The sequence below is a fragment of the Lontra canadensis genome, unplaced genomic scaffold (assembly GCF_010015895.1).
Source record: "Lontra canadensis isolate GAN:19392208 unplaced genomic scaffold, GSC_riverotter_1.0 scaffold27, whole genome shotgun sequence".
NCBI lineage: Eukaryota > Metazoa > Chordata > Mammalia > Carnivora > Mustelidae > Lontra > Lontra canadensis.
Genome location: NW_022631021.1, coordinates 3,297,735 through 3,320,666, shown reverse-complemented (window position 1 = coordinate 3,320,666; position 22,932 = coordinate 3,297,735). Strand labels below are relative to the sequence as shown.

General features: G+C 40.5%; 1 protein-coding gene across 1 annotated transcript in view; it reads left to right on the top strand.

Annotated features, from left to right (window-relative positions):
* Positions 1-904: 904 nt before the first annotated feature.
* CD109 (CD109 molecule) overlaps positions 905-22,932 on the top strand; it is a 129,878-nt gene continuing 107,850 nt past the window's right edge. The window contains exons 1-3 of the mRNA XM_032864356.1: positions 905-1,183; positions 2,263-2,435; positions 21,693-21,721. Of these exons, the coding sequence (XP_032720247.1) occupies positions 1,110-1,183; positions 2,263-2,435; positions 21,693-21,721 (276 nt within the window). The 5' untranslated portion in view covers positions 905-1,109. The remainder of the gene's footprint in view (positions 1,184-2,262; positions 2,436-21,692; positions 21,722-22,932) is intronic.

Here is a 22,932-nt window from a genome sequence, read left to right as displayed (position 1 = left end):
AAAAAGTCACCATCTAAATTTTTTCTCCACGAATTAGAAACTTTAAGTTGTCAGGGACTGAATGTGCCTGTTCTCCAACAGTTTCTGGCAGTTCTCTGCTTTTATGGTGTAGTCATGGTGAAACCTGAGTCATCTGAAGATGGTGCCAGTGCCAAAGAACTGGAGAAGGAGCTGTTGACAAGCCAGGGTGGTGAGGAGCTGGGGAAGATCGGTAACTGCAGCACGGCGGCTCCCGTCCTGCTGGGACAGGAGAGCCACCCCAGTCCTAATTGTTTTTCTACAAATTGCTCCCAGCTTTACAGTCCTAATGAATACCGTCCGGAGGAAATGTGTTTAGAGACAGCCCAAATTATAAAGCATCACCCTAGATAATTGTTCTTCCCAGTTCCAAGTAGCAACACCTAACTGTTGAGTGCGCCAGAATTCCTTTCTTGCTTTTTTGAGAAACCACAACATTTTCCTGGAGAGGCAAACGAAATACCTTAATCTGCGTTTTAAGTAAAAACGATTTTTCTCCTGTCTTTTCATATACATTAAACGACTCGCCAGAAAATACCTTGGTTTGGCCTCTGTGTGTATGCATGTGTGTGTGTTTGCCATTTCTCTAAAATTATGACTCATAGTCTGGGGGACAATGATTGATTTTTTCCCCACTTCACATAGCTGCTCTGAATTTCTCCTCACAAGGATGGGCCTGTTTATTCACTCCGGGCATCGCTGGTAGAACGCTAGTGTAAACAGCCCGGCAACCGGGTGGGCTGGGGAAGTGGGCGCCCTGTGTTCTCCGCGGGGAGCAGGGATGCCGGGGCCGGGCCGGGCTCGACCGCATTTAGAGACCGCTCTCTGACCCCCCCCCCCCCACCCCCGACCGGGATTTTCGATGCCGGCGGGAGCCGCGAGAAGCGCCATTGTGATGCCGGTGGGAGGGGTGGAGCCACCAAGCCCTGTCTCAATTTAGACTTCTCACTCCGCTTTTAGGCGCGCCCATTTCAGATTGCTAAACTCCAGAGTCAGGGGGAAAAAAAGCGGGGAGGAGGTGGAAAGCCACACCCCGCGGCGCCCGCGAATTTCCCCAGGAGCCGACGGTGGCCCAGGCAGACGCGGCCGAGATGCGGGGCTGGGGGCTCCTGACCGCCGCCCACCTCGTGTGCGTGTGGACCTCGGTGCTGGCCGCGGCCCCCGGGTAGGAACGCGGGCGCGGGTGCGGGTGCGGTGCGGCCGGCCCGGCGGGCGGAGGGGGCGGCGGCTGTGCGGCCGCGGCCGCGGGTGGGAAGCGGCCCCGGGGAGGCACAGCGCAGCGGGGCACCGGCCGGGAGGGTAGACCGGCTGTCGCTGCAGCTGGGTTCTCCGCGGAACAGTGACTTTGTCCACCCGTGCAAGTTGTTGCAGCGTCTTTCTGGCCGTAGCGACTTTCTAGAGAGTCGTTTTAGTTGTAGTACACGTTGCCTCTGCCTTTCCCTCAACATTTCCCCCGTACTCCCAAAGAGCGTGCGTTCTTTTCCCCAAGGCTTGTGACGTGTTTTTCCTAACCGAGGTCTCTCAGCGGCGGCATTGGCAAGGTGTGGCTGAGGAGAAGTGGTTCGGGTGCAGACACCGTAGGAAGATAACTAATGAGACACCCACATTAATGGAAAGTGCCCCACTCCTACGGGTTTTTGCAGCTGAGCCTTTTTTAACCCTTGGCTTGGGCAGAGAAAGTGCTGTTTTTACTGACTTTTATGCACTGCCACACCTGGACGTTTTACCCCTGGTCGTTTAATTTCTGATGGTATATTTCAGTCAGTGGTATTTGTTAGGTGATGTTTTCTGGGACAGATGCCCATGGATGAAGGTTTGAATAAAAGCCGCAAAATTGTGTGTGTGTGTGTTTAAGCCAAGAAAAAATAATCACGCTGGGATGAGGTTGTCTGTAAAGGAGAAGTTTAGAAGCTTGTACGTTGCCAGTAACTTCTGCCTGCCTCAGCGTAAGCCATTCACACAGGCTCATCCTGCGCTGTCTGTGGTTTATAAAATGGAAATAATAACACATGCTCTCCTCTAGTGGTGCAGGAATTACTGTATTAAGATTGACTTATGGGAATTCTTGTTTCAGAAGGGTTTCAGTGCAGTTGCTAAATGGAGCAGTGGGGCCATATTCGAATAATTGGAACAATTGCAGTTGGCGCAGTATGAAGTCTATTTCACTGTGAAATTTGAGCATCGGAAAAGAATGGAGATGTAAAGATAAAAAACTGTGTTTTTCTCTTCTTGGGAACTCTTTAGGCCTAGGTTTCTGGTGACGGCCCCAGGGATTGTCAGGCCTGGAGGAAATGTAACCATTGGGGTGGATCTTCTGGAACACAGCCCCCCCCAGGTCACTGTGAAGGCAGAGTTGGTCAAGATGGCAGCCAACCTCACGGTCTCTGTCCTGGAAGCAGAAGGAGTTTTTGAAAAAGGTGAGATAAACAGCATGAAGTCTTACCCTTCTGTAGTAGTGACTGGAGTATATTAATAAAGCCATGTGTTAGGTAGGGTAACAGAGAAACCCCAGAGTCGCAGTGTTTCATGTAGTACGATTTTAATTTTTGCTCATGGAGAGTCCAAAATGGTGTTCCCAGATACTTTCCCAACTGGAGATGCACAGACCCAGGTTCCTTCCACTTTGTGGCTCCCTCATCATCAACACGTGGCTTCCAAGTTTGCAGGGGAAGAGCATGGAGTTCTCATGTGGGAGGTTTTTATAGGATAGGCCTAGAGGAGGCTCATATCACTTCTGTTCCTCTTATGATGGCCACATTTAGCTGCAAAGGAGGCTGGAAAATGTAGGCCAGTGACAGCCCAGAGGGGGAAATGGGTAAGGTCAACAGGTTGAGGCAAAATCATATTTATATATAGTTTACATAAACCATATGTAACCATGTTTTTCTATTTATTGAGTGCTAAGGATTTTATTAAGTAGGCCTGTGGAAAGGAAAAGAGCTACACAGTGTTAAAAGTTCAGTTTTATGGAATATTTCTTAATTTTTAAAGTACAGGAAAAAATGATGTAAATGTGGAAGTCATTGTAAAAGAACCTACTTCTCTTATATTTGGATTCAAATCTGGTTTAGGATTAAATTGGGTCAATGAATGTCTTCTTTTTTAATACGGAGGGAAAAATAATTTTGGGGGTAAATACTTCAGCCTTTTTCCATTAAAATGAACATTTATTGTATTTTTTTCTCTAATTGAAAGAGTAGTATATACTCGGTGATTACATCCTGGAACTTAGTATATACTCGGTGATTACATCCTGGAAGTAAAGGAAATAAACCAAAATCACCCATAATCCTACTTCCTAACTATAAACACAGTTAACTAGAAGCATGTTTAGATGTTTCATCAGAGGGCAGAGATTGTGGCATAAATACCTACGGTGTTAAGAGTTATCTTAAATTAATGTAAGAGCACATAATGAAGGGTGGAAGGGATTCCACAATAGTTCATCTTCTAAATGTTTATCCTCTACTAACATACAGAAATTTCTTTATGAAAAAAGGTAAAATCAAAGTTTATCTGTATCTGTGTTTTTTTGTTGTTGTTGTTTGTTTGTTTGTTTGTTTCTTCCCACTGGAGTTCGACTGACTAGGGGAGTAAGTTTGGGATGGAAGTTAAGAAGAGTTCATGTGTATGGGAGCCAAGCCTCTTTGTCTTTCCTAGGAATTATGTCAGGAAAGTTAGAGGCCTGTTTCCCTGAAGAGGAAATGTAGCTTAGTGCTTAAGATCTGAGATTGTCTTAGCACCGGTTGTATATCTTGTGCAGTTACCTGACTGTTCTGAGCCTCAATTTCCTCACCTGTAAAGTGGGGATAACAAAACTTACATTCCAGAGCAGTTATAAAGCGAAAGTTAGTATCCAGTGCCTGTGTGGAATTCAACACCTGCTGTTAGTATTTTCCATAGTCATACTGAAGAAGAACATGCAGGATGTATTATTTCCTTTTATATGAGAGTAGACTTCTGCTTTCGGTATTAAACTATTATTTCTGAAAATGAATGAATGAATCCTGGTCTTTCAATGATGGCTAAAGAAAATACTGAAATACTAAGTTCGAGCGGACATTACTTAATGTAGTTGCACAGTCATTATTTATCCACTAAGAGTTGTCATTTTGGCTCTACTAGTGCAGTAGGTTTACTGCGTTGCAGAGGTCCAGAATAACATGGATGGTTTTGATAAATATTTGAGCTTTGCTCCGATGTTTGTATACTCTTATTTTAGAATTTCTACTGCATTATCTTTCTGTAATCTCCTTTATCAGTCTCTTCTGTTTTCTGCAAATAGTACCAACACTGTTGAGGGGGATGTGGGGACTCTGGCTCATTTTAAAACTTTTTTTCTTAGATTTTTCTTTTGAGAAGACAGCTGGTCCCATGTCTCTAGGAAGTCTAAAATGCTCAAGACTGGGTCAGACGACACTATCCTGAGGGCAGCATGAATCTTTGAAAAAGAGAGAGAGAAAATGCGTTTCTTCTAGAGGCTGTTTTCTGACTCTGTTGACGTAGAGTTTCATTGAAAATACCATTTCTGGGAGCACTCTCTCCCTTGCAAAGGAGAATGTTACTCCGTTATCAGAGGCTGTGAGTCATTGTTCTCAAAGCAGATGCTTCCTGTAATGTTAAGACTCAAGGACCAAGACACTTTTTTTTTTTTTTTTAATCTAACTTCTCCAGTGGCAGCAATATGTAGACAAATGAGCATTTTAAATCAATGGGTCTTCTAAATCCAGAGATCCTCCTAGGATCCATTTTTTTTTTTTCCTCCCTTGCCACATAAACACAAACAAATAAATACATTTTAGGTCTGATTATGTCATTACTTTTTAATGAGGGCCTCCAAGAAAAGGTTGCTTCTAATAAAGATTCGTCATCCAGTAGAGCTGGGTAAAGAGAGGTATTTATAAAAAGAGGGCAGAGCAGTGTTTCACCATAACTAGAATGCATTGGTAGCTTAGTTTGTGTCAGAAATGGTAATAGCTAAAGGATTCAAATTGCAAAATATACTTTAAAAAAGGAATGGGTGAAATTGGTGAAGGGGATTAAGAGTGCACTTATCTTGATGAGCACAGAGTAATATATGGAATTGTTGAGTCATTATATTGTACACCTGAAACTAGTATAACACTGTGTGTTAATTACACTGGAATTAAAATAAAAAATGAAAAAATATAAATGAATTGAAAAAAGAAAGAAGACAGAAAAGTTTGGCTTGTCCTCAAGGAAGAGTTCTTTTATTTATTTGACAGATGTAAGGAAGATTTTATTTACATTTCCATCCGTGAGGCCAGCAGCACTGATTACATTATAGTTTATTAATTTCATTATTTATTTATTTACTTATTTATTTATTTTAAATTTTTTATTTTTAAATTAACATATAATGTATTATTTGCCCCAGGGGAGTTTATTCATTTTTAAATATGTTTCTCCATTTATTGGGGATCAATTATGAGTTTTCTTGGGTGAACAGCAGCCCTTTAGCAAAGTGTTTCTACTAGACTTTGTGGCATTCTGTAAAGGTATATTAATGCCTCTTCAGTGGAGAGATTCAGATACAGAAGTGTGCTTGCCATTATCACCACCAACACTGTCACCCTCATTGCTACCATCACCACCAGCACCTTTATACTGAACGGAGCTAGGTTCAGAGTCTTCTGTCACATAAAATAGTTAAGTGGACCCAATTAACAAAACATGGTAAAAGTTCAGCAGGTAGTAATTACTAGAGGAAAGATGATGGAGTCACTTTTGAAATCAAATCAGATTTGAAATCAAATCAGACTGCATGTTGGGTGGAGAGTGAGTCTGTCCCTTTATGTCTTTCCTTCTTGGTTTTTATCTTTTCCATTAGTAAGAGGTTGCCCTGGAGTTCCATGCCAGATCAAGAAAAAAAGTTGAAGAACGTTTGAATTCATGGGTCATAAATGGGAACTATCTTCTCATCTGTGAAGCCATATGGAATGATTGAATTATTTTTAATGTCCTTGAAATTGTTATTTCTGCCTTATCCCCTCCTCTTTCTACAATCTGAAATGTTCCTGTGTAAACTTTCAGTGTTTCTCTTGAGTGAGAATATGAACTCACCCTTTCCCCTCATTAATGAATTCATTGTTGGTGGTTTACATAAACCTGATTTAAGAAAAAACCCTAAACAAAATGTCAGCGGAAGCCGTGGGTGCTCTGCAGGGCATCTTGTGGTGAGTGCCTGCTGGTTGGGATGCATTGTTTAATTATTTATTGCCAAGCCTACTTCCATCTTCCCACTGAGGCATTGGCATGAGATGTACTCTATGAGGGAGTGTGTCTATATCCTTTAGTAATTGCTTTTTCTTTTGTTCTAAAATCTTGGAGAGTCAATGTGGTGTTTACTCCCTACTTTTTAAGAGTTAAAAATTCTTCTTTGTCCTTTATTGTCTTTCTTTCCCACATTGACAAGGGGGTATTTCATTTTCCATCTTGATCCAGTAAGGGTGGGAAATCAATGCTTCTTAAGTTTGAGCTATTATCTGAAAGACTTAAAAAAATCATCCAGTTCACTTCGGATGGCTTTCTGGTGGAAACAAAGCTCCGGAACATACGTTTCATGGCTTGTAGATCAAAATCAGTCCCGTGGTTTTTACGAGACTAGATTAATTAGTGTAGTGTGTGGGCAGATCTCCCAGGACAGGTTTTCACAGGCAGCTTTGCCAGGAGAGCTGAGTCTGAACTTGTAGGTACGTGAGAATTATTTTTAAAGGGTGTGGACTCTTCATTCACATGTCTTTGGTATTGTGATATATCTATCTATCCATCCATCTATCTATCTATATATATAGATATATAGATATGCGAAAGATAAAGGACCACAGTGTAGTCATGAAGCCAGGCTACCTGATAGTCCTTCCATTAGTGGTTGTATGGTTGTGGGCAGTCATGATCTCACCGGGCTTCAGTTTTATTATCTGGAGAATAGTGGTTCCTGCCTTATGCAATTACAAGGCTATTGTACGGATTGAGTGAGGTAACATGTTGAAAGCACTTAACACATAGGAATTATTCAAGAAGAGGATAGCTGTTGTTATTAGAACAGAATAGCAACAATCATGACAGAGGCAGTTATTAATCATCAGTTGGGGTGATCTTGAAGTGGGAACCCTGTAAAAGGCACAGCACTAGGAGGGGCTGGGAAAGGGATTTAACATATTAAATATTGAATTTCCTTATAGTGCCAGGGACTTAATGCACAATACTTAACGTCAATAAGCTTGTGAGGAAGGCACTATTATCTTCATTTTAGAGATGGAGAAACTGAGGCTAAGAGAGAAAAAAAATAATTTTCCAGAGTTAACAAGCTAAATAGTGAAGACTGCATTTGAAGTTGGTTCTGTTGGTTCTGAATTTGAAGGTTGAGATTGGATGGAAGAATATGACATAGTTTTTGCTTGTATTACTTTGGGATATTGATACAATGTTCTATCAGTCATCTTCCTATAAAATTATCATCGCATTTGCTTATGGTGATTTAGTCCTGGATCTAATGAAATCCAATCTGGATCTGAAGAATCACAATGCAGTGCTAGCTCTCTACCCACTTTACTTGGAGCTTTATAGAATTCTGGATCTGGACGGGACCTCAGAGATAAGCCAATTCAGTCACCTAATTTATGGCCAAGGAGACTGAGGCCTGGTGTTTGATGATTTGCCCAATCACTTATTGGTAGCAGAGCTAAAGACCTCACACATCCCTAAGTTTGCAGGCCAGTGCTATTTCCATTATATTCTAGGAAACTTTCCTAACATATGGAGAACTGTGTGTAAGACCTTAGGATATATTTGCAAATGTTGATTTTTCTGATATGGAAGAAAATAAGGCTAACTAAGGAGTTTTAAAATGCTTACCTGCATATTCGTGCAAGTTTCTTATTTCAGCTCAAGGTGGAGTTGCTCTTTATGGACTAATGATTCTGCATGGGGCGGGCGCTGGGCGAGGAGCCTCATGGATCTTTCTAACACTAAGTCCTGTTTCTGGGTTTTTCACTGTGTGAGTTGTGCTTATTAACAGCACAGACTCAGGGTGCCTGGCTGGCTCAGTTGGGGAGCATGCAACTCTTGATCTCGGGGTTGTGGGTTCGAGCCCTTCATTGGGTGTGGAATTGGCTAAAAATAAAATCTTAAAAAAAAAAATGCCAGGGCCACCCCTTTAAGACATGGGTAAGGTCTAGGAATCTACATTTTGTTTCAAGCAGTCATCACTAGTGATTCTTAGCCACATTAAAATGAAAATGACTACTTTTTACTATCTCATGAATGGCTCCTGACCAAGTGTTGGAAAGCCTGAGAATGAGAGGCATGCCTTTGCAAGTCTGTGATGATTCAGGGCAGCTGAGCCAAGTCCCCTCCCAGACTTCTGTATTTGCTTTCAAGCAGCCCCCAACTCTAAGCATGGGTGTTCGTTTTAAGCAATGGAGAATCCTATTTTGGGGTTTGATTATGAATCAGTGATTGAAGCTGAAAGGGAACTTACTGATTCTGTAAACTCCAAGTTAAACATGTGCTGCTCCTTTTCTAACACAAAATGAGTCACTGTCCCAGTGACTCACTGAGGGGTTGTGGTGGAAATAGAAATCAGATCCTGTAAGAATTCGGGCTGGGTTACTGTTTGATCCTTTATGTTGCTAAGAGGGCTTTACAATGCTACAACTAGTTGTTTGCCCAGTGACATTTTCCCCCACTAATTTATTTTTTCCTGATTATTTGTTGTATGTGATTGTGGATGAATGGGGGCAGGTGGGGAATAAGAGAAAGGAAGGATTAGAAAAGTTTCAGAGGTTCTAGAAGGATAATATATATTTAAAGTGCAGAAGGCCTGAGTTTTTATTTCTTGTTTTTATATAAAGAATTCAGTGTGGTTTGTAAATAGTGCTTCTTGTGTATGACCTTGTGCTTGGTGGTGTTACCTTTTACATCCAGAGCTATACAAATGTCCATTCATACGTGTTCCACTCCTGCTGATATATTTGGCATTTAGTGGGAACAGTCATTTCACATACTAGGGGAGGGAAGGGTGTGCCTGGAGGAAAGCGCTGACAGCTGGGAGTGGCAGCCATGGAGGGGATAGAGGTTTGTGTGTCTGTTTTCTGAAAAGATGCTACATTCTGCTTTAGATATAAATTTGGGGAGACATCCAGGTGGAGATGTACAGCAGATAGTTTTGAAATTGTAGCTAGGGAGAGAGTGTAAAGCATTGTTTTCATGGAGGCAGACAATACTGGAAATCTTGGTGGGAATGCGTAAGATGTGCAAGAGAGACAGAACTTATGGAACAAGACTGGTGACAGAAGCTTGAAGAAGGAAAAGAAATCAGTGAAATGGATGAATGATGAGCGGCCAGAGACAGGGATAGATTGAAGAGGGTGAGATGTTTCAGAAGCCGAGGGAAGAAAGTTATAAGAAGGAAAGTTTTGATAGAGCTGGGTATCCTTAAGTGAATGGTTTTAAGCTGAACGTTGGGAGCAAAAGCCAAGTTTAGGTAATAAATGGGTAATGAGAAAATATGAGTGTAGACTACTCTTTACCGAAATTTGACAGTTGAAAGGAGAGAGGTAGATGTTCTCTTAAAATGCCCATTAGAGAGGTAAAAGTCATTGATGCAAAAGGAGGGGGTGGATAATTCATGGATAAGAAGTCGTGGGATCAGGATTAGGAGCACAGGTAAGTGGATTAATCCTTAAAACAAACAAACTTGTACTTTTTGTTTTGATGCAAGAAAGAGATTGAAGAGAGTGAATAAAGAAAGAAATATTTTGAGGTATGAGCTTGCAATGAAGAATAAAATTGGAATACAATTTCAGGAAAAGTTTGCGGTAGTTATTTACCTGCCTTTAAATTATACACATTTGGTCATCTCTTCATAGGGAGTGGGGGTATACATAATAAGTAGTAGCCCACTGGAAAGAGAAACACAGAATGGAGATACTCCCTTGTGGTATCCAAATGGATCCCTGCTGGTTTGTGGGATGTTGGAATGCAAGCGTGGATACTTGTATTGGTATCAAGGAAAGGAACACAAGAGAATAGAGAAGAGAAAGGGGCATTGATGGTGGTAGTATGCTTCCACTTGGAGCTTGAAAGGATCGGGTAGTTATTTTATTATTGCCATGGGATTTGACAATCCCATGAGTGGGAAGCGGAATTGTAATTTATTATCTCTTGGCCTGGGCTAAGGTGATCATCAGATCAAAGGTGCAATGACAAAACTTGAGGAGAAGGAAATTATAGTGGGTTCTGGTCTTACTCTGTCTTTTCTACTCTTCATTTCTCTTAGGAAAACTCCATGACTTGACTTTCTTCCTTTGCAAGGGTGAGGGTGAAATTGGCCAAAGAAAATTTGGTGGAGGGAGTTGGGTGGGGAGTAGTGAGGAGGTCCTTGAGTCTTTAGTTTTGAAGAAATGACTCATGGAAGTAATCTAAAAACCAAAATGGTAAAGAGCTTAGAAATAAACAGGGAGTTACATTCTCTTAGGAGTACTTAGTAGCTTCCTTTTGGCAGGGCAATGCTGGGAATTTACATTTATGGAAATATAGGTGGCAGAAATGATTTAGTATTATAAATGTAAATTTTGCTGAAATCTTGTTAAATCTTCTCAGAAATGTAGTTGAGACAGGGCGTTACTATTTTGAGAATTCCAAATATTTATTAGGCATCAAATTATATATGGCACAATATTGGGTGGCATAAATATTGGGCTCTTCACGGGGATGCAAAGTAGGTTTCTTTTCATGTGCCATCTCAAGTTGATGGTAGAGGCTGCTAGGAGTGCTCTGTTGATGGTGTCAAGGTCAAGTCCAGGTTTACCAGAACAGAGTAGATGGATTAGCTGTGTCTGCCATGGGCGTGGGGCTGGGGAGTGTTTTATGAATGCTGTAAAGAAGGCTGTTGGGTTGAAGAGGGATGGACTTCTACAGGGCTACATGGGGCTTGAGGTAATCACAATGGATGAGAGAGAAAAGGTGGAAGAATGGGTGTGTTCAAATACTACCGTGAGAGTGCACTAAGTACAGAGGAGGGGCAGGGAGGAAACATGAGATTTTGTTGGGACCAATATTTTGGAAGTAATATCCAGGTCTGTTCTGTATAGTTTGGGAGGCATAGTGAGTTGGACTCAGGGCTCTAGAACCACACTGGAACCGAACCCTTAGCACTACCTCTTATTACCTAAGTGGCCTTGGGCGGGTCGCTTCATTTCATCTAATCTCAGTTTCTTCATCTGTATGATGGCAATAATAATAGTACCCACGTTAGAGCATTGATGTGAGTATTAAATGAGATAGTACTTCAGACCTTTGCTGAGCAATATGGTAGCCATGAGCCACATGTGGATTTTGAGTGCTTAAAATACAGCTTGTACAAGTTGAGATGGGCTGCAAGTAAAAAATACACACTGGACTTTGAATACTTAATACCAAAAAAAATGCGTCAAAACTGAATTTTTTTTAAACTGATAAGTTTTTAATATTGATTATACCTTCAGGGGTAATATTTTGGGTCTATTGGGTTAAATGAAATACATTATTAAAATTAATTTTATCCATGTCTTTTTCTTATGTGTATTGCCTTAGAACATTTATCATATTGTCTGGCACATGGTAAACATTGGAGAATGTCAGCTGTGTCGTACCTAGCATTTCCTAGTATCACATGTTATTATTGATGCCGTGCAGCTGTGGCATCAGACGAGGTCTCTGTTGATGGCAGTTTGATTGTGACTCAGCTGGGCCTTCAACCTTACTCCTTATCCCTTGAGAAAGGAGATCTCTCTAAAAAGAGCACCATCCCATAGGGGACAGTAAACTTTTCCAAAAAAGGCCAGATGGTAAACATGGTAGGTTCTGCTGCCTTATGGTTTTTGGTGTTTGTCCTTGTAGGTGCAGAGTAGCTATAGAGACAGTGCATAGTAAATGATTGTGCTCATGGAACTTTATGGACCCTGAATTTGGAGTTCATGTAATTTTCATGTGTCATGAAATATTTTTTTTTCCTTTTCCCTGCTATATAACAATGCAAAACCATTCTTAGTTGACGAACTGTAGGAAAGTTGGTGTGGACCGTCTTTGGCCCATGGACCTTAAACTGCCAACCCTGCTATGGTAAATGCCCAGACATTCAGTAGCCCAGAGCCTTGTTTGACTCTTGGTTTTTCATCTGTTTTGAACCCAACATTTAGTTTATACTGTAACATTGTATTTATTTTACTTTTAGTGGGTTTTGTTTGACCTGTTGATGCTCAGTGGTCTAACTGGAACAACACAACATTTATGAAACTCCTGTTTATTGGGATGTTTGTAAATAAGGAGAGGCAGGAGAGAAAAAAAAAATTAAAGGAATGTGTAAGAGGCCAAAGGAGATATTTTTGCTTTGTTTTACTCGAAATGCTTGTCTTTTCTGTATAGATTGGATGCACTGAAGAGTTACTTAGCTTTACAGTGACAGTAAACTGTGAAGCAGAAGCATGTTTTAAGGTTTTGTCTTCCACGGATTTGTAGGGGGAAACCCCATTTCTCGCTTTGTCTCCCTGTGATCAAAGAAAATGCTGAATAATGAGAGAGTATTTAATAACTTGGTAAGGAGGTCCAAGTTTTCAGCCAGGATAGTGATATACTTTAGTTTATATTACTGAATAGCAAGAACTACCAAAAATAATTAAGCAGTAGATATTAAGTCAGACATATAAATGTATATGTATGTATATATTTGCATATATATTCATATACATACGTATATATACGCATATATATTTATATGCATTTAGTGGAAAAGCTGTTTTTTGACCCATAGGGGCTGTTTCTGGATCTATTGGATTTCCCATTACACATCACCCCTTTCCTTCAGCAGCTCTCCACAGAGCTATTTGGTGAGCACAGATGTCAGAAGAGGCAGCATATGGTATTATAGAGTGTGTTTAAAAAGCTAAGGGAAGGTTCGTTTTTGTGTATGCTTATTATACAACTTAAAAATAGCTTGACTCTATTTGTAAATCAAACGGCCAGCTCTCAGGCTTGTGCCAAGTGTGAAGCCTTAAAACAAGGTTTCTTTTGAGTGGCTTCGGCAGCGTTGGGAAGGAGAAAGCATCTGAAAGGGTTCTAAGATTGACTTTCTGTGGTTACACACAAGAATGACCTGAGTCCTAACCAGACTTATCTATAATAATGTTGAGAAGGACTTTTTGTCCCAGAGCGGATCTTTTGTCTGCGCTTTAAAGGAACGCGAGTTAGTGTTTCTAGAGGTGGTGCCTGTTTCCCGTGTCTGAGTGGAACCTTGCTCAGAGGGAGCAGAAATAGTCACAACAATTTGCAAATGCTGTCTATTTAATCTTCAACCTAGCAACAGCTCAGAAAGAGATTACCATTGGGCATCTACATTCCCACCCGTTCGTTCCCAGCTTTAGGTTTTGGTTGTGTAAATTATTGCTAGAATGTTAGGACTTTCACATAAGGCTGAGTAAGTGCCTAGGACATTCCAAGCTGCGTTTATAAATTTGGAGAGAACACAAGTTGAAAAAAATGTCAAGTACTTAAAATTGACCTTTTAATAATGACACATGAGACCAGTGAGTGGGCTTCAAACAGGATCTCTCTACACATCCTTTGAGCCACTCCCTGAATCTAGCAAGAATTAGGGGTGGGTGGGCCATCTCTGCCCTGACACTCTGGCTTTTGGGAGCAGCTTCTGTTTCTGGTCTTGTTTTTCCTGGGTCTGTGAACAGACACTGTCATGTGTCAAAGTAGTGAGAGCCAGGCATACGGTCAACCTCCTCTTCCAGTTTTTCTCTAATGAGAAAGCCCCTTGAGGGTTTGACCCAAAAGATCTACATTTAAAAAAAAAAGTTCTATGAACTGGGGTTTCCTGCATTTCGAACCCGGGTAGCTGGTCCTGAGTTGCTGAAATGCTTGCCCTCTGATTAATCAACCTATTGGATTTATTTGGATCGTAGATGCTCAGCTGTTTTTTGTTTGTTTGTTTGTTTTGTTTCATTTTGTTATTTCCTTTCTCCTGGTTTAGTGTCTCTTAGATAAAAATAAATACCCGCAGCCCCTGCCCCAAAATACACACACACACACACACACACACACAGTCTTTGTAAATTTGCCAGTGATGGGAGGTAGACTGCATGTCAGGCCATGATGGAGAGGAAGCACATTGTTTCCTCCAAGTCACAGGCCTGACAAAATGGCCAACCCCGATGATTTATCCTAAAGTGATGAAAAATAAATACCTCTCCGTAATCGAGGGTACTGGTTTGTTGGGGCTCCGCTTTCTGCATTCTAATTTTGTCCATTTTCTCCCAGTGTGGGATATCGTGGTGGATCTGTGCTGTGACACCCAGGTAGAGCCCTTTGGAGAAGAAGGACTGGTTCCCTCCAGCTCCTGGGAGCGCTGTGGCATTCTGCCCTCAAAGCCAGCCCACTTTGGGGATTGCATCTGCTAAGAGAATCACCTTGCTCAAGGGGCACCGCTCCTTGGGTGAAGGTCCAGCCCCATCCCCCTGGCTCAGGACAGTTCTCAAGGGTCTTGGCTGTTTCTGAGAGTGCGAGTCTTGTGAACACACCTCTACAGCTCTGCACCGCCCCCCCACCAAGTCCTATCTCCTCCCTTTACCAGGTACTGAATTCAGCAGCACTTCCCACAAAACCCCCGGCTTCCCTGGGGTCCCAGCTATAGACATATGTGGTTATTTTTAACTTTCCTTTGAAGAGGGATTTTTCAGATCTTGAAATTAACTTCAAATGTATCAGAGCTGTAGTATGAGGAAGTGATAGGAGAGTTGGGAAATTTTCTAGTTTTTGTATCTTTTTCAGAAGTTTTTGTATAACGTGAATTATTTTAAAATTAGTTCTGCTATCGCAGTATTTATAACTGAACTCGAAAGGCTGGGAGCAACAGGGATAAAGAAGAATCCCTAGGTCCTTTGATGACTAGCATAGAGCTGAGGAGAAGAGTCCTGAGATAATAGAGGTTTTGAACCTCTGTGACGGAGGGGTGAGAATGTGCACAAAGAGGCTCTCTAGGCTGGGGAACTTTTACAGTAATCAAGGGTATGTAGAATAAAAGCACAGAGGTAGGGCGCCTGGGTGGCTCAGTTGGTTAAGTGACTGCCTTCCGATCAGGTCTTGATCCCCTCTGGGGTGGAGTCCCATATCAAGCTCCCAGCTTCAGGAAGTCCTGCTTCTCCCGCTCACTTCTCTGCTTCTCCTTCTTCCCTCTCATGCTCTCTCTCTCTCTCTCAAATAAATAAATAAAATCTTAAAAAAAAAAAAAAGGGCACAAAGGTTCAGCTGGTTGTTCTGTGCTGAGAGGGAGCCCAGAATGATGATTTATGGCTCAGACCCAAGAGCCAGGCTACCTGGATTAGAATCTTGGCTCTGTTACTTCTTTTCTGTGGGTGACCTTGGGCGAGTCACTTAATGTCTCTATGACTCAGGGTTCTCATTTGTAAAATAAGGAAAATAATACCTAATGGGATTATGATGTGGATTAGATAAGTTAATATATGTCATGCTTTTATAACACTATAAATAGTATCTATTATTATTTATCTATTATTATTTATTCACCATATTTAAAAGTTGCAGGCAATCAGATCTAGCTGGTTGTTTTAGTGCTTCTAAGCAGAAATGTGAGTCCTCCATCCTCCAGACTAATATTGTCCAATGAAGTATGTATGTAATACAACATTTTATAATAACCGAACTAAAAAAGTAAAAAATAGGGGCAGCTGGGTCACTCAGTTAGTTAAACATCCAATTCTTGGTTTAGCTCAGGTCACCATGTTCTCAGGGTTGTGAGGTCAAGCCCTGTGATGGGCTCTGTGCTCAGCATGGAATCCGTTTGTCCCTCTCCCTCTGCATCGCACCCCCTCTCTTTGCTCACTTGTAAACACAGACTCTCTCTCTGGAATAAATAAATGAAATCTTTGAAAAAAAAAAGGTAAAAAATAGGGGTGCCTGGCTGGTTCAGTTAGTGGAGCATGTGACTTTTGATCTTGGGGTTGTGGGTTTGAGCCCCATGTTGGGTGTGGAGATTACTTAAAAATAAAATCTTTAAAAAAACGGTAAAGAAAATCCAGATAAAATTAATTTTAATAATGTACTTTAATTTAACCCAATAATTCATAAATATAATCAGTTCAGCATGTACTCACTATGAAATTATTACTGATCGTTTACATTCTTTTTGCTTCTTTAAGTGTTAGAAATATAGGGTGTATTTTGCATTTGTAGCACATTTCAGTTGCTCATTTCAGTAGCCACCGTGGATGGAGGCTGTTGTGCTGCTCTGTGCACCTTTTGGGTTTGTTAGTTAATCTTTTTATTTATCCATTTCTGTGAGTGATCCACCCAAAACTTAGCAGTTTGAAACAACAATACTTCATTATTTCTCACGAATCTCACTCACCCAGCTTGTACGCACAAGATTGATGATTGTTGCTTGAATCAATTATTACCATGATAGCTGTGAAATTTCCCAATTTCATGATTCCTTCTATATTTACTTGTTGGAATTCTACAGTAAAGAAGAACTTTTTCTTCTCCATCATTTAGTCATGTGTTTAATTGTAGAGCAGCATGAGCTCATGGACTCTTCCTTTATTCAGTAGGTTATAATCCATAATTTATTTGAATGTTCAAGTTGCCTGACCATTCCATGATGTATATTATTATATATATAATCTTTTATTTATATTACTTATATTTACATTTATATAATTTATACAAATATATAGGAGTGATCAAATGATTTGAACAAATAAAGGCTTTTTTTTCTTTTTCCAAATTTTCTATATTATCCCTGTCCCCACACATGGACAGCCTTCCCCATTATCGAGATCACTAAACCAGATGGTACCTTTTTTTTTTTTTTAGCAGAAATGAAACTACACTGACACATCATAAACAATGGAAGTCCATCGTTTTCACTAGGGTTCACTCTTGGTGTTGTATATTCTGTGGATTTTTGCAAATGTATAATGACATGTAACCATTATTATAATACCATACAGAGTATTTTGACTACCTTGAAACCCCTCTGTGCTCTGCCTCTTCAGCTCTCTGTACCACTTCCCAGCAACCTGATCTTTTTATCGTATCCATAGTTTTGTTTTTTTCCAGAATGCCATTTATTTGGAATCTTGCAGTATGTAGCCTTTTCAGACCGGGCTTCTTTCACTTCACCATATACATTTAAGGTTGGTTTCTTTCTTTCTTTCTTTCTTTCTTTCTTTCTTTCTTTCTTTCTTTCTTTTTAAAGATTTTATTTATTTGTCTCAGAGAGAGAGAGAGAGAGAGAGAGAGCAAGCGCACAGGCAGGCAGAGGTAGAGGAAGAAGCAGGCTTCTAGCCAAGCAGGGAGCCTGATGCAGGGCTCAATCCCAGGACCCATGACCTGAGCTGAAAGCAGATGCTTAACCGACTGAGCCACCCAGGCGTCCCACATTTAAAGTTTCTCTATATGTCTTTTCATGGCTTGATAGCTCATTTCTTTTTAGAGCTGAATAATATTCCATTGTCTAGATATACCACAGTTTATTTCTTCATTCACTGACTGAAGGAAACTTGGTTGCTTCCAAGCTTTGGCAGTTATGAATAAAAGTGCTGTAAATACCTACGTGCAGATTTTGTGTGTGGTCATAAGTTTTTAGCTCTTTTGAGTAAATACCAAGGAATGGAATTGCTGGATTGTATGGTAAGAGTATGTTTAGTTTTTTAAGAGATTGCTTAACTGTCTTCCCAAGTGGCTGTACCTTTTTGCATTGTAAACCAGCCGTATGGGAGAGTTCCTCTTGCTCCATATCCTGGCCAGCATTTGACATTGTCAGTGACTGATAGAAGTGTCCTGGTATCTTATTGTTTAATCTGCATTTCCCTATGATGTGGAGCATCTTTTATTATGCTTCTTTGCCATCTGTGTATCTTCTTTGCTGAGTTATCTATTAATGACTTTGGCCCATTATTTGGTCTGTTATTTGCTTCCTATTGTTGAGTTTTAAGAGTTCTTTGTAGATTTTGGACTGTAGTCCTTGACTTTTGCAAATATTTTTTCCCAGTCTGCAGCTTTTCTTCTCATTCTCTTGAGATTGTCTTTTGCATAGCAGAACTTTTTAATTTTGACGAAGTTCAGCTTATGAGTTCTTTTTAAAAAAGATTTTATTTATTTGAGAGAGAGAGAGAGAGAACATGAGTGGGGGGCAGCAAGGAAGAAGCAGGCCCCCCCCCCAGCCCACCTTCCGCTGAGCAGGGAGCCCAACATGGCCCTCAATCCCAGGACCCTGTGATCACAACCTGAGATGAAGGTGGATGCTTAACTGACTGAGCCACCTATGCGCCCCTGAATTGTTTCTTTAATGGATTGTAATTTTGGTCTTATATCTAAAAAGACCAAGGTCATCTAAGTTTTCTCCTGTGTTATACTCTAGGAGTTTTATAGTTTTGCATTTTATATTTAAGTCTGTGGTCCATTTGGAGTCAGTTTTTCTGAAGGGAGTAAATGCTATGCTTAGGTTCACTTTTTTTTACATGTGGATGTCCGTTCCAAGATTATTTGTTGAAGAAACTGTCTTTGCTCCATTGCATTGTGTTTGCTCATTTGCCAAAGATCATTCGACCATATTAGTAGGGGTCCATTTCTGGGCTCTTTCTTCTGTTCCATTGATCAGTTTGTCTATTTTTTTTTTTTAAAGATTTTATTTATTTATTTGACAGAGATCACAAGTAGGCAGAGAGGCAGGCAGAGAGACAGGAGAAAGCAGGCTCCCCACTGAGTAGAGAGCCCGATGCGGGGCTCGATCCCAGGACACTGGGATCATGACCTGAGCCGAAGGCAGAGGCTTTAACCCACTGAGCCACCCAGGTGCCCCAGCTTGTCTATTCTTTTGACACTACTACACTGCCTTGATTACTGTAGCTTTGCAGTAAGTCTTGGAGTTCTTAGTACCTGTCCTCCAGCTTTTGTTGTCCTTCAGTATTGTGATGGTTATTCTGGGTCTTAGAATCAGTTCGTTGATGTTCATAAAATAACTTTCTGGGATTTTGATTAGGATTGCATTGATCAAGTTGGGAAGAACTGATGTCTTGACAATGTTGAGTCTTTCTATCCATGAACATTGAATATCTCTTCATTTATTTAATCCTCTCTTGATTTCATTTATCATAGTTTTGTAGTTTCTCTTCATATAGATCTTGTACACATTTCATTTGATTTATACCTAAGTATTCTTTTTTGTGGGATGCTAGGGTAAATGGTATTATTTTTAGTTTCAAATTGCATTTGTTCATTGTTGGTATATTTTTTATTGAGAACACACTCTCTTCGTCTGCTGAGGTATGTGTTAAGATCAGAGAAAATTCTGCTCTATGGAGGATGTTCTCAATTCCATCTATTCCTGCATATTGAACTATTTAAATGTTTCAGTCCAAATATTTTACAGGGTTTGTCTTTTTGCCTGGAGAGTACTATGACTCCCTTCAACAAATATTTTTACAACACAAAACTTGTCAAATAAATTGTCTGTATTTATGGTTCTTTTGACTGTTTGACCAAGTTCAGTGGCTGCAATATCATAGGGCTTCTCAAATCTTACTTCAGTTCAGTATAGAATATGGCTGTCCCATTAAAAAGAAGAACTTAATGAGGAGAAGTTTCTTCTCACAAGTTGAGATAATACCAAAGCATGATTACAATATTTCAAAGTTAAGTCTTGTGCACATTAAACCCATCTCTTATCAATATTTCACTAAACCAAAACGATTCAGGACCTTGCTGCATCAGGATGCTGGGATAGTGGCATAACTTGGGATATTTAATACCAGCCAGGACTCACTCTGTGCAAAAGGCCTTTCAGGATCTCGTCCAGCCTCATCTCTGTAGTCCTCTCCCTGCCAGCTCATTTCTTCTGTAGACTCATGTGAGCTCTGCTCTTTTTGCTCTGCCTGGAAACTATTCCCTTCCTTTCTCATCTGGCTAATTTTTCCTTATCCTACAATCTTAGACTTCTGGCATCGTTTTCTCTGGGAGCCTTCTCCTGGTCCCTGTGGGGTGGGCTCTGTCCTCTCCTTATTGCAGCCCTCTCGTGTTGTGCTGTATCTGTTCAGTTGTTTCTCTTTGTCACCTTTTCAAGACACTTTTTGTCCAGTGTCCTGTTATTTAAGAGTCCTGCTCTTTGCTTCCTATGGTGACAGTCATTGGATAAACTGGTCTGTGCTAGGTGGTAAGTGATTTTGATGAATTGCTTATCTGCTTCTGAAAACATATTTGTATTTCACGCAGGCCCATTGGGGCAGTGGTCCTCAGGTGGGTGTGCACACATTGGGGATTGTGCAAGACCATTTATAAGGTGTAGGCAGAAAACGTGCTAACTTTTACTTCTTTTATTTTATTGAGCAAAACTAAGAAACTAAGGTTTTCTAATATTTAGTATTTTGGTTGAGAAAGTGCATGTATGTATATGACTTGATAATCTAACTTGACGTTGGTGATGTGTACTTATCGACTGAGTGCTCCATTATGAAAACGGGAAGACCCTGCTACAGAGGCACGCTGACATCCACAGAGGAGATCTCTTCCAAGTTTTCTGGCACTACAGTGACTTACATTTATCAAGTGCTTCCTCCGTTCCAGACACTGTTCTATACACTTTCTAGGTATCAACATACTTATTCTTCACAACCACTTTATGAGATTGGTCCTATTATTAACATGCTCATTTTATGGGTGAAGAAATTGAACCCAGATAATCAGGTAACTCTTTCAAGGATGGGGCTAGTACATGGTTGATGAGTATAGAATTGGTGGAGTCTAATTCCAGAGGCCACTTGCTTAACCCCTGCTGTGTACTGTGCTCTGCTCTGGTGTTTGTCTGTTTCTATAGGATAGACACATGTGGTTTCCAGGAGGACAGGGACCATGTCTGTCTTGTTCATGGTGGTAAATACTTCTTAAATATTCACAAGTATTTCTTAAATGAAGGAACTGTGAGGGTCCGTCATCACCTCTGAATTCATGTCACTTAAATAGGACCTTTGGATAAGTACTCTTTTATTTTTAACTTGAAACATTTTTTCCCTTGAAGTAATTAGATCTGATGAGAAATTGGCATGAGTTAAATTAACAGCCCTATGTTTAGAAGCTGTACATGAAAAGAAGTCTGCATCACTCTAATACCAGTGACTCAGTGATGAGTCCCAGCTCACCCCTGATGTGACTAATGCCTTCCTTTTCTTCCTTTATCATGAGGGTCTGAGAACATAAATAAACCTCAGCTTCTTTCTCAACACAGATTCAAGTGTCCCTCCAATATGCAGAACCTTAAAGCAGCAACATGAACAGCAGCAACAATGACAGCAAAAATGATAATGGAAAAGAAAAGAAGAACTTAGGCTAATTTTGGGGAGTGGGATTCACCCACTGATGGCTTTTTAAGTCTGGTTTAGCTTTCCTTAATTCTTTGGCACGAAGTTCTGTGGTAATCTCTCAGGTATTCTGGGCTTTCACATAATTGTTTTGTTTTGATCAAATAAGTTTATGATTCTGTAAGCTTATGATTCCTTCTCCATCTGAAAGAGTATTAGGAAAGTCTTTGGAGTTGTGTAGTATATCATCGTATTCAAATTATGACTCTCTTTTCTTCCTTGTTTTGCTTTTAGGCTCTTTCAAGACACTTACTCTTCCATCAGTAAGTATCCATTTAAAAAATTTGGTTTCAGAAATATACATTGCTTGGACCAATGAAACAAAAAAATTAATATTTTGTTGGCCTTTATATCAATTTACACCCCTTGTGAATTTGGCTTGAGTTCAGTTTCACCTTTAGACTCAGAATACTGTTACTGCAAGGAGATTGGTTATCAGCCTCTTCAAACCCATAGCAGAGATTTTCCTCATGTAAAACAGGGAGCTTCACTGAGGGAAACTGGCCTGGACTATTGCCACAAACACAGGCATCTGCCTTAAAAAACCTTACAGTTTTGAGGGTGTCATGATCACTCTGTCCTTCATTTTCTCTGTCCTGGAAAAGTGGAGTGCCACGCTGAGCTCTACTGAAGGCTGAGGCATTGATGATACTGATCCTGTCTTTATTGAAACTTTTTTTTTGTTGTTGTTCATAATTTAATTTTTTGCATTATTTCTACTTTAAAATATTTTAAATATTAAAAATTTATTTATCTTGGTTGCTGAATTTTTTTTGTCTCCTCTTTAAGTTTTGCACCTGGGACAAGGGCCTCACCCACCTCACCCTTGTCCCAGCCCTGGAAAAGGGGATAAAGAAACTGCCTTCTGTTTCATAGGGGATACCCCAGAGGTGAAGTAAGATGTGAGAGTGCTGTAAAAATTTCCTATAGAAGAGGAAAGGGGTTATTATTTTGTTGAGAAAGCCATAAAACCTGATGATTACATGCTGTTTGTGAACTGATCCTACTTGTCATAGCTTTGATTTGGAAGTTTGTGCTTTTATGACTATGTTTTGTTTTGGAGCTTCACACTTTGTACAATAGAGAACGGAGACCACAGCATCCAACAAGAGATGCCATTTAGTATACTTTTCTGAGAATAGATGACTGGTGACTTTGTTAAAAAAACAAAACTCAGCCTAGTAAATTTGAAGATCTAATTGGCCTTAATAAGCCATTGGACAGGATCCCATCTAGCAAGTAGGGGGGGAGCTCCAGAGTTGTACCTTGTGGAAGATTTTTGTAGGAAGGAGGGTGGGGCAAGGAAGTTGTTAGCGAAAGAAAAGAAAGGATTGTTCCAGACAAGGTCACCTTCCCTTAGGGGGAAGGGCCTGGGGTCTTATCCTGTGATTACCTCATCTTCCTTTAGGGGGGTGGGGATGGAGAGGGCCCATGTGACAGATTACCTCATGGGTGCTTGTCAGAAAGTTCCAGA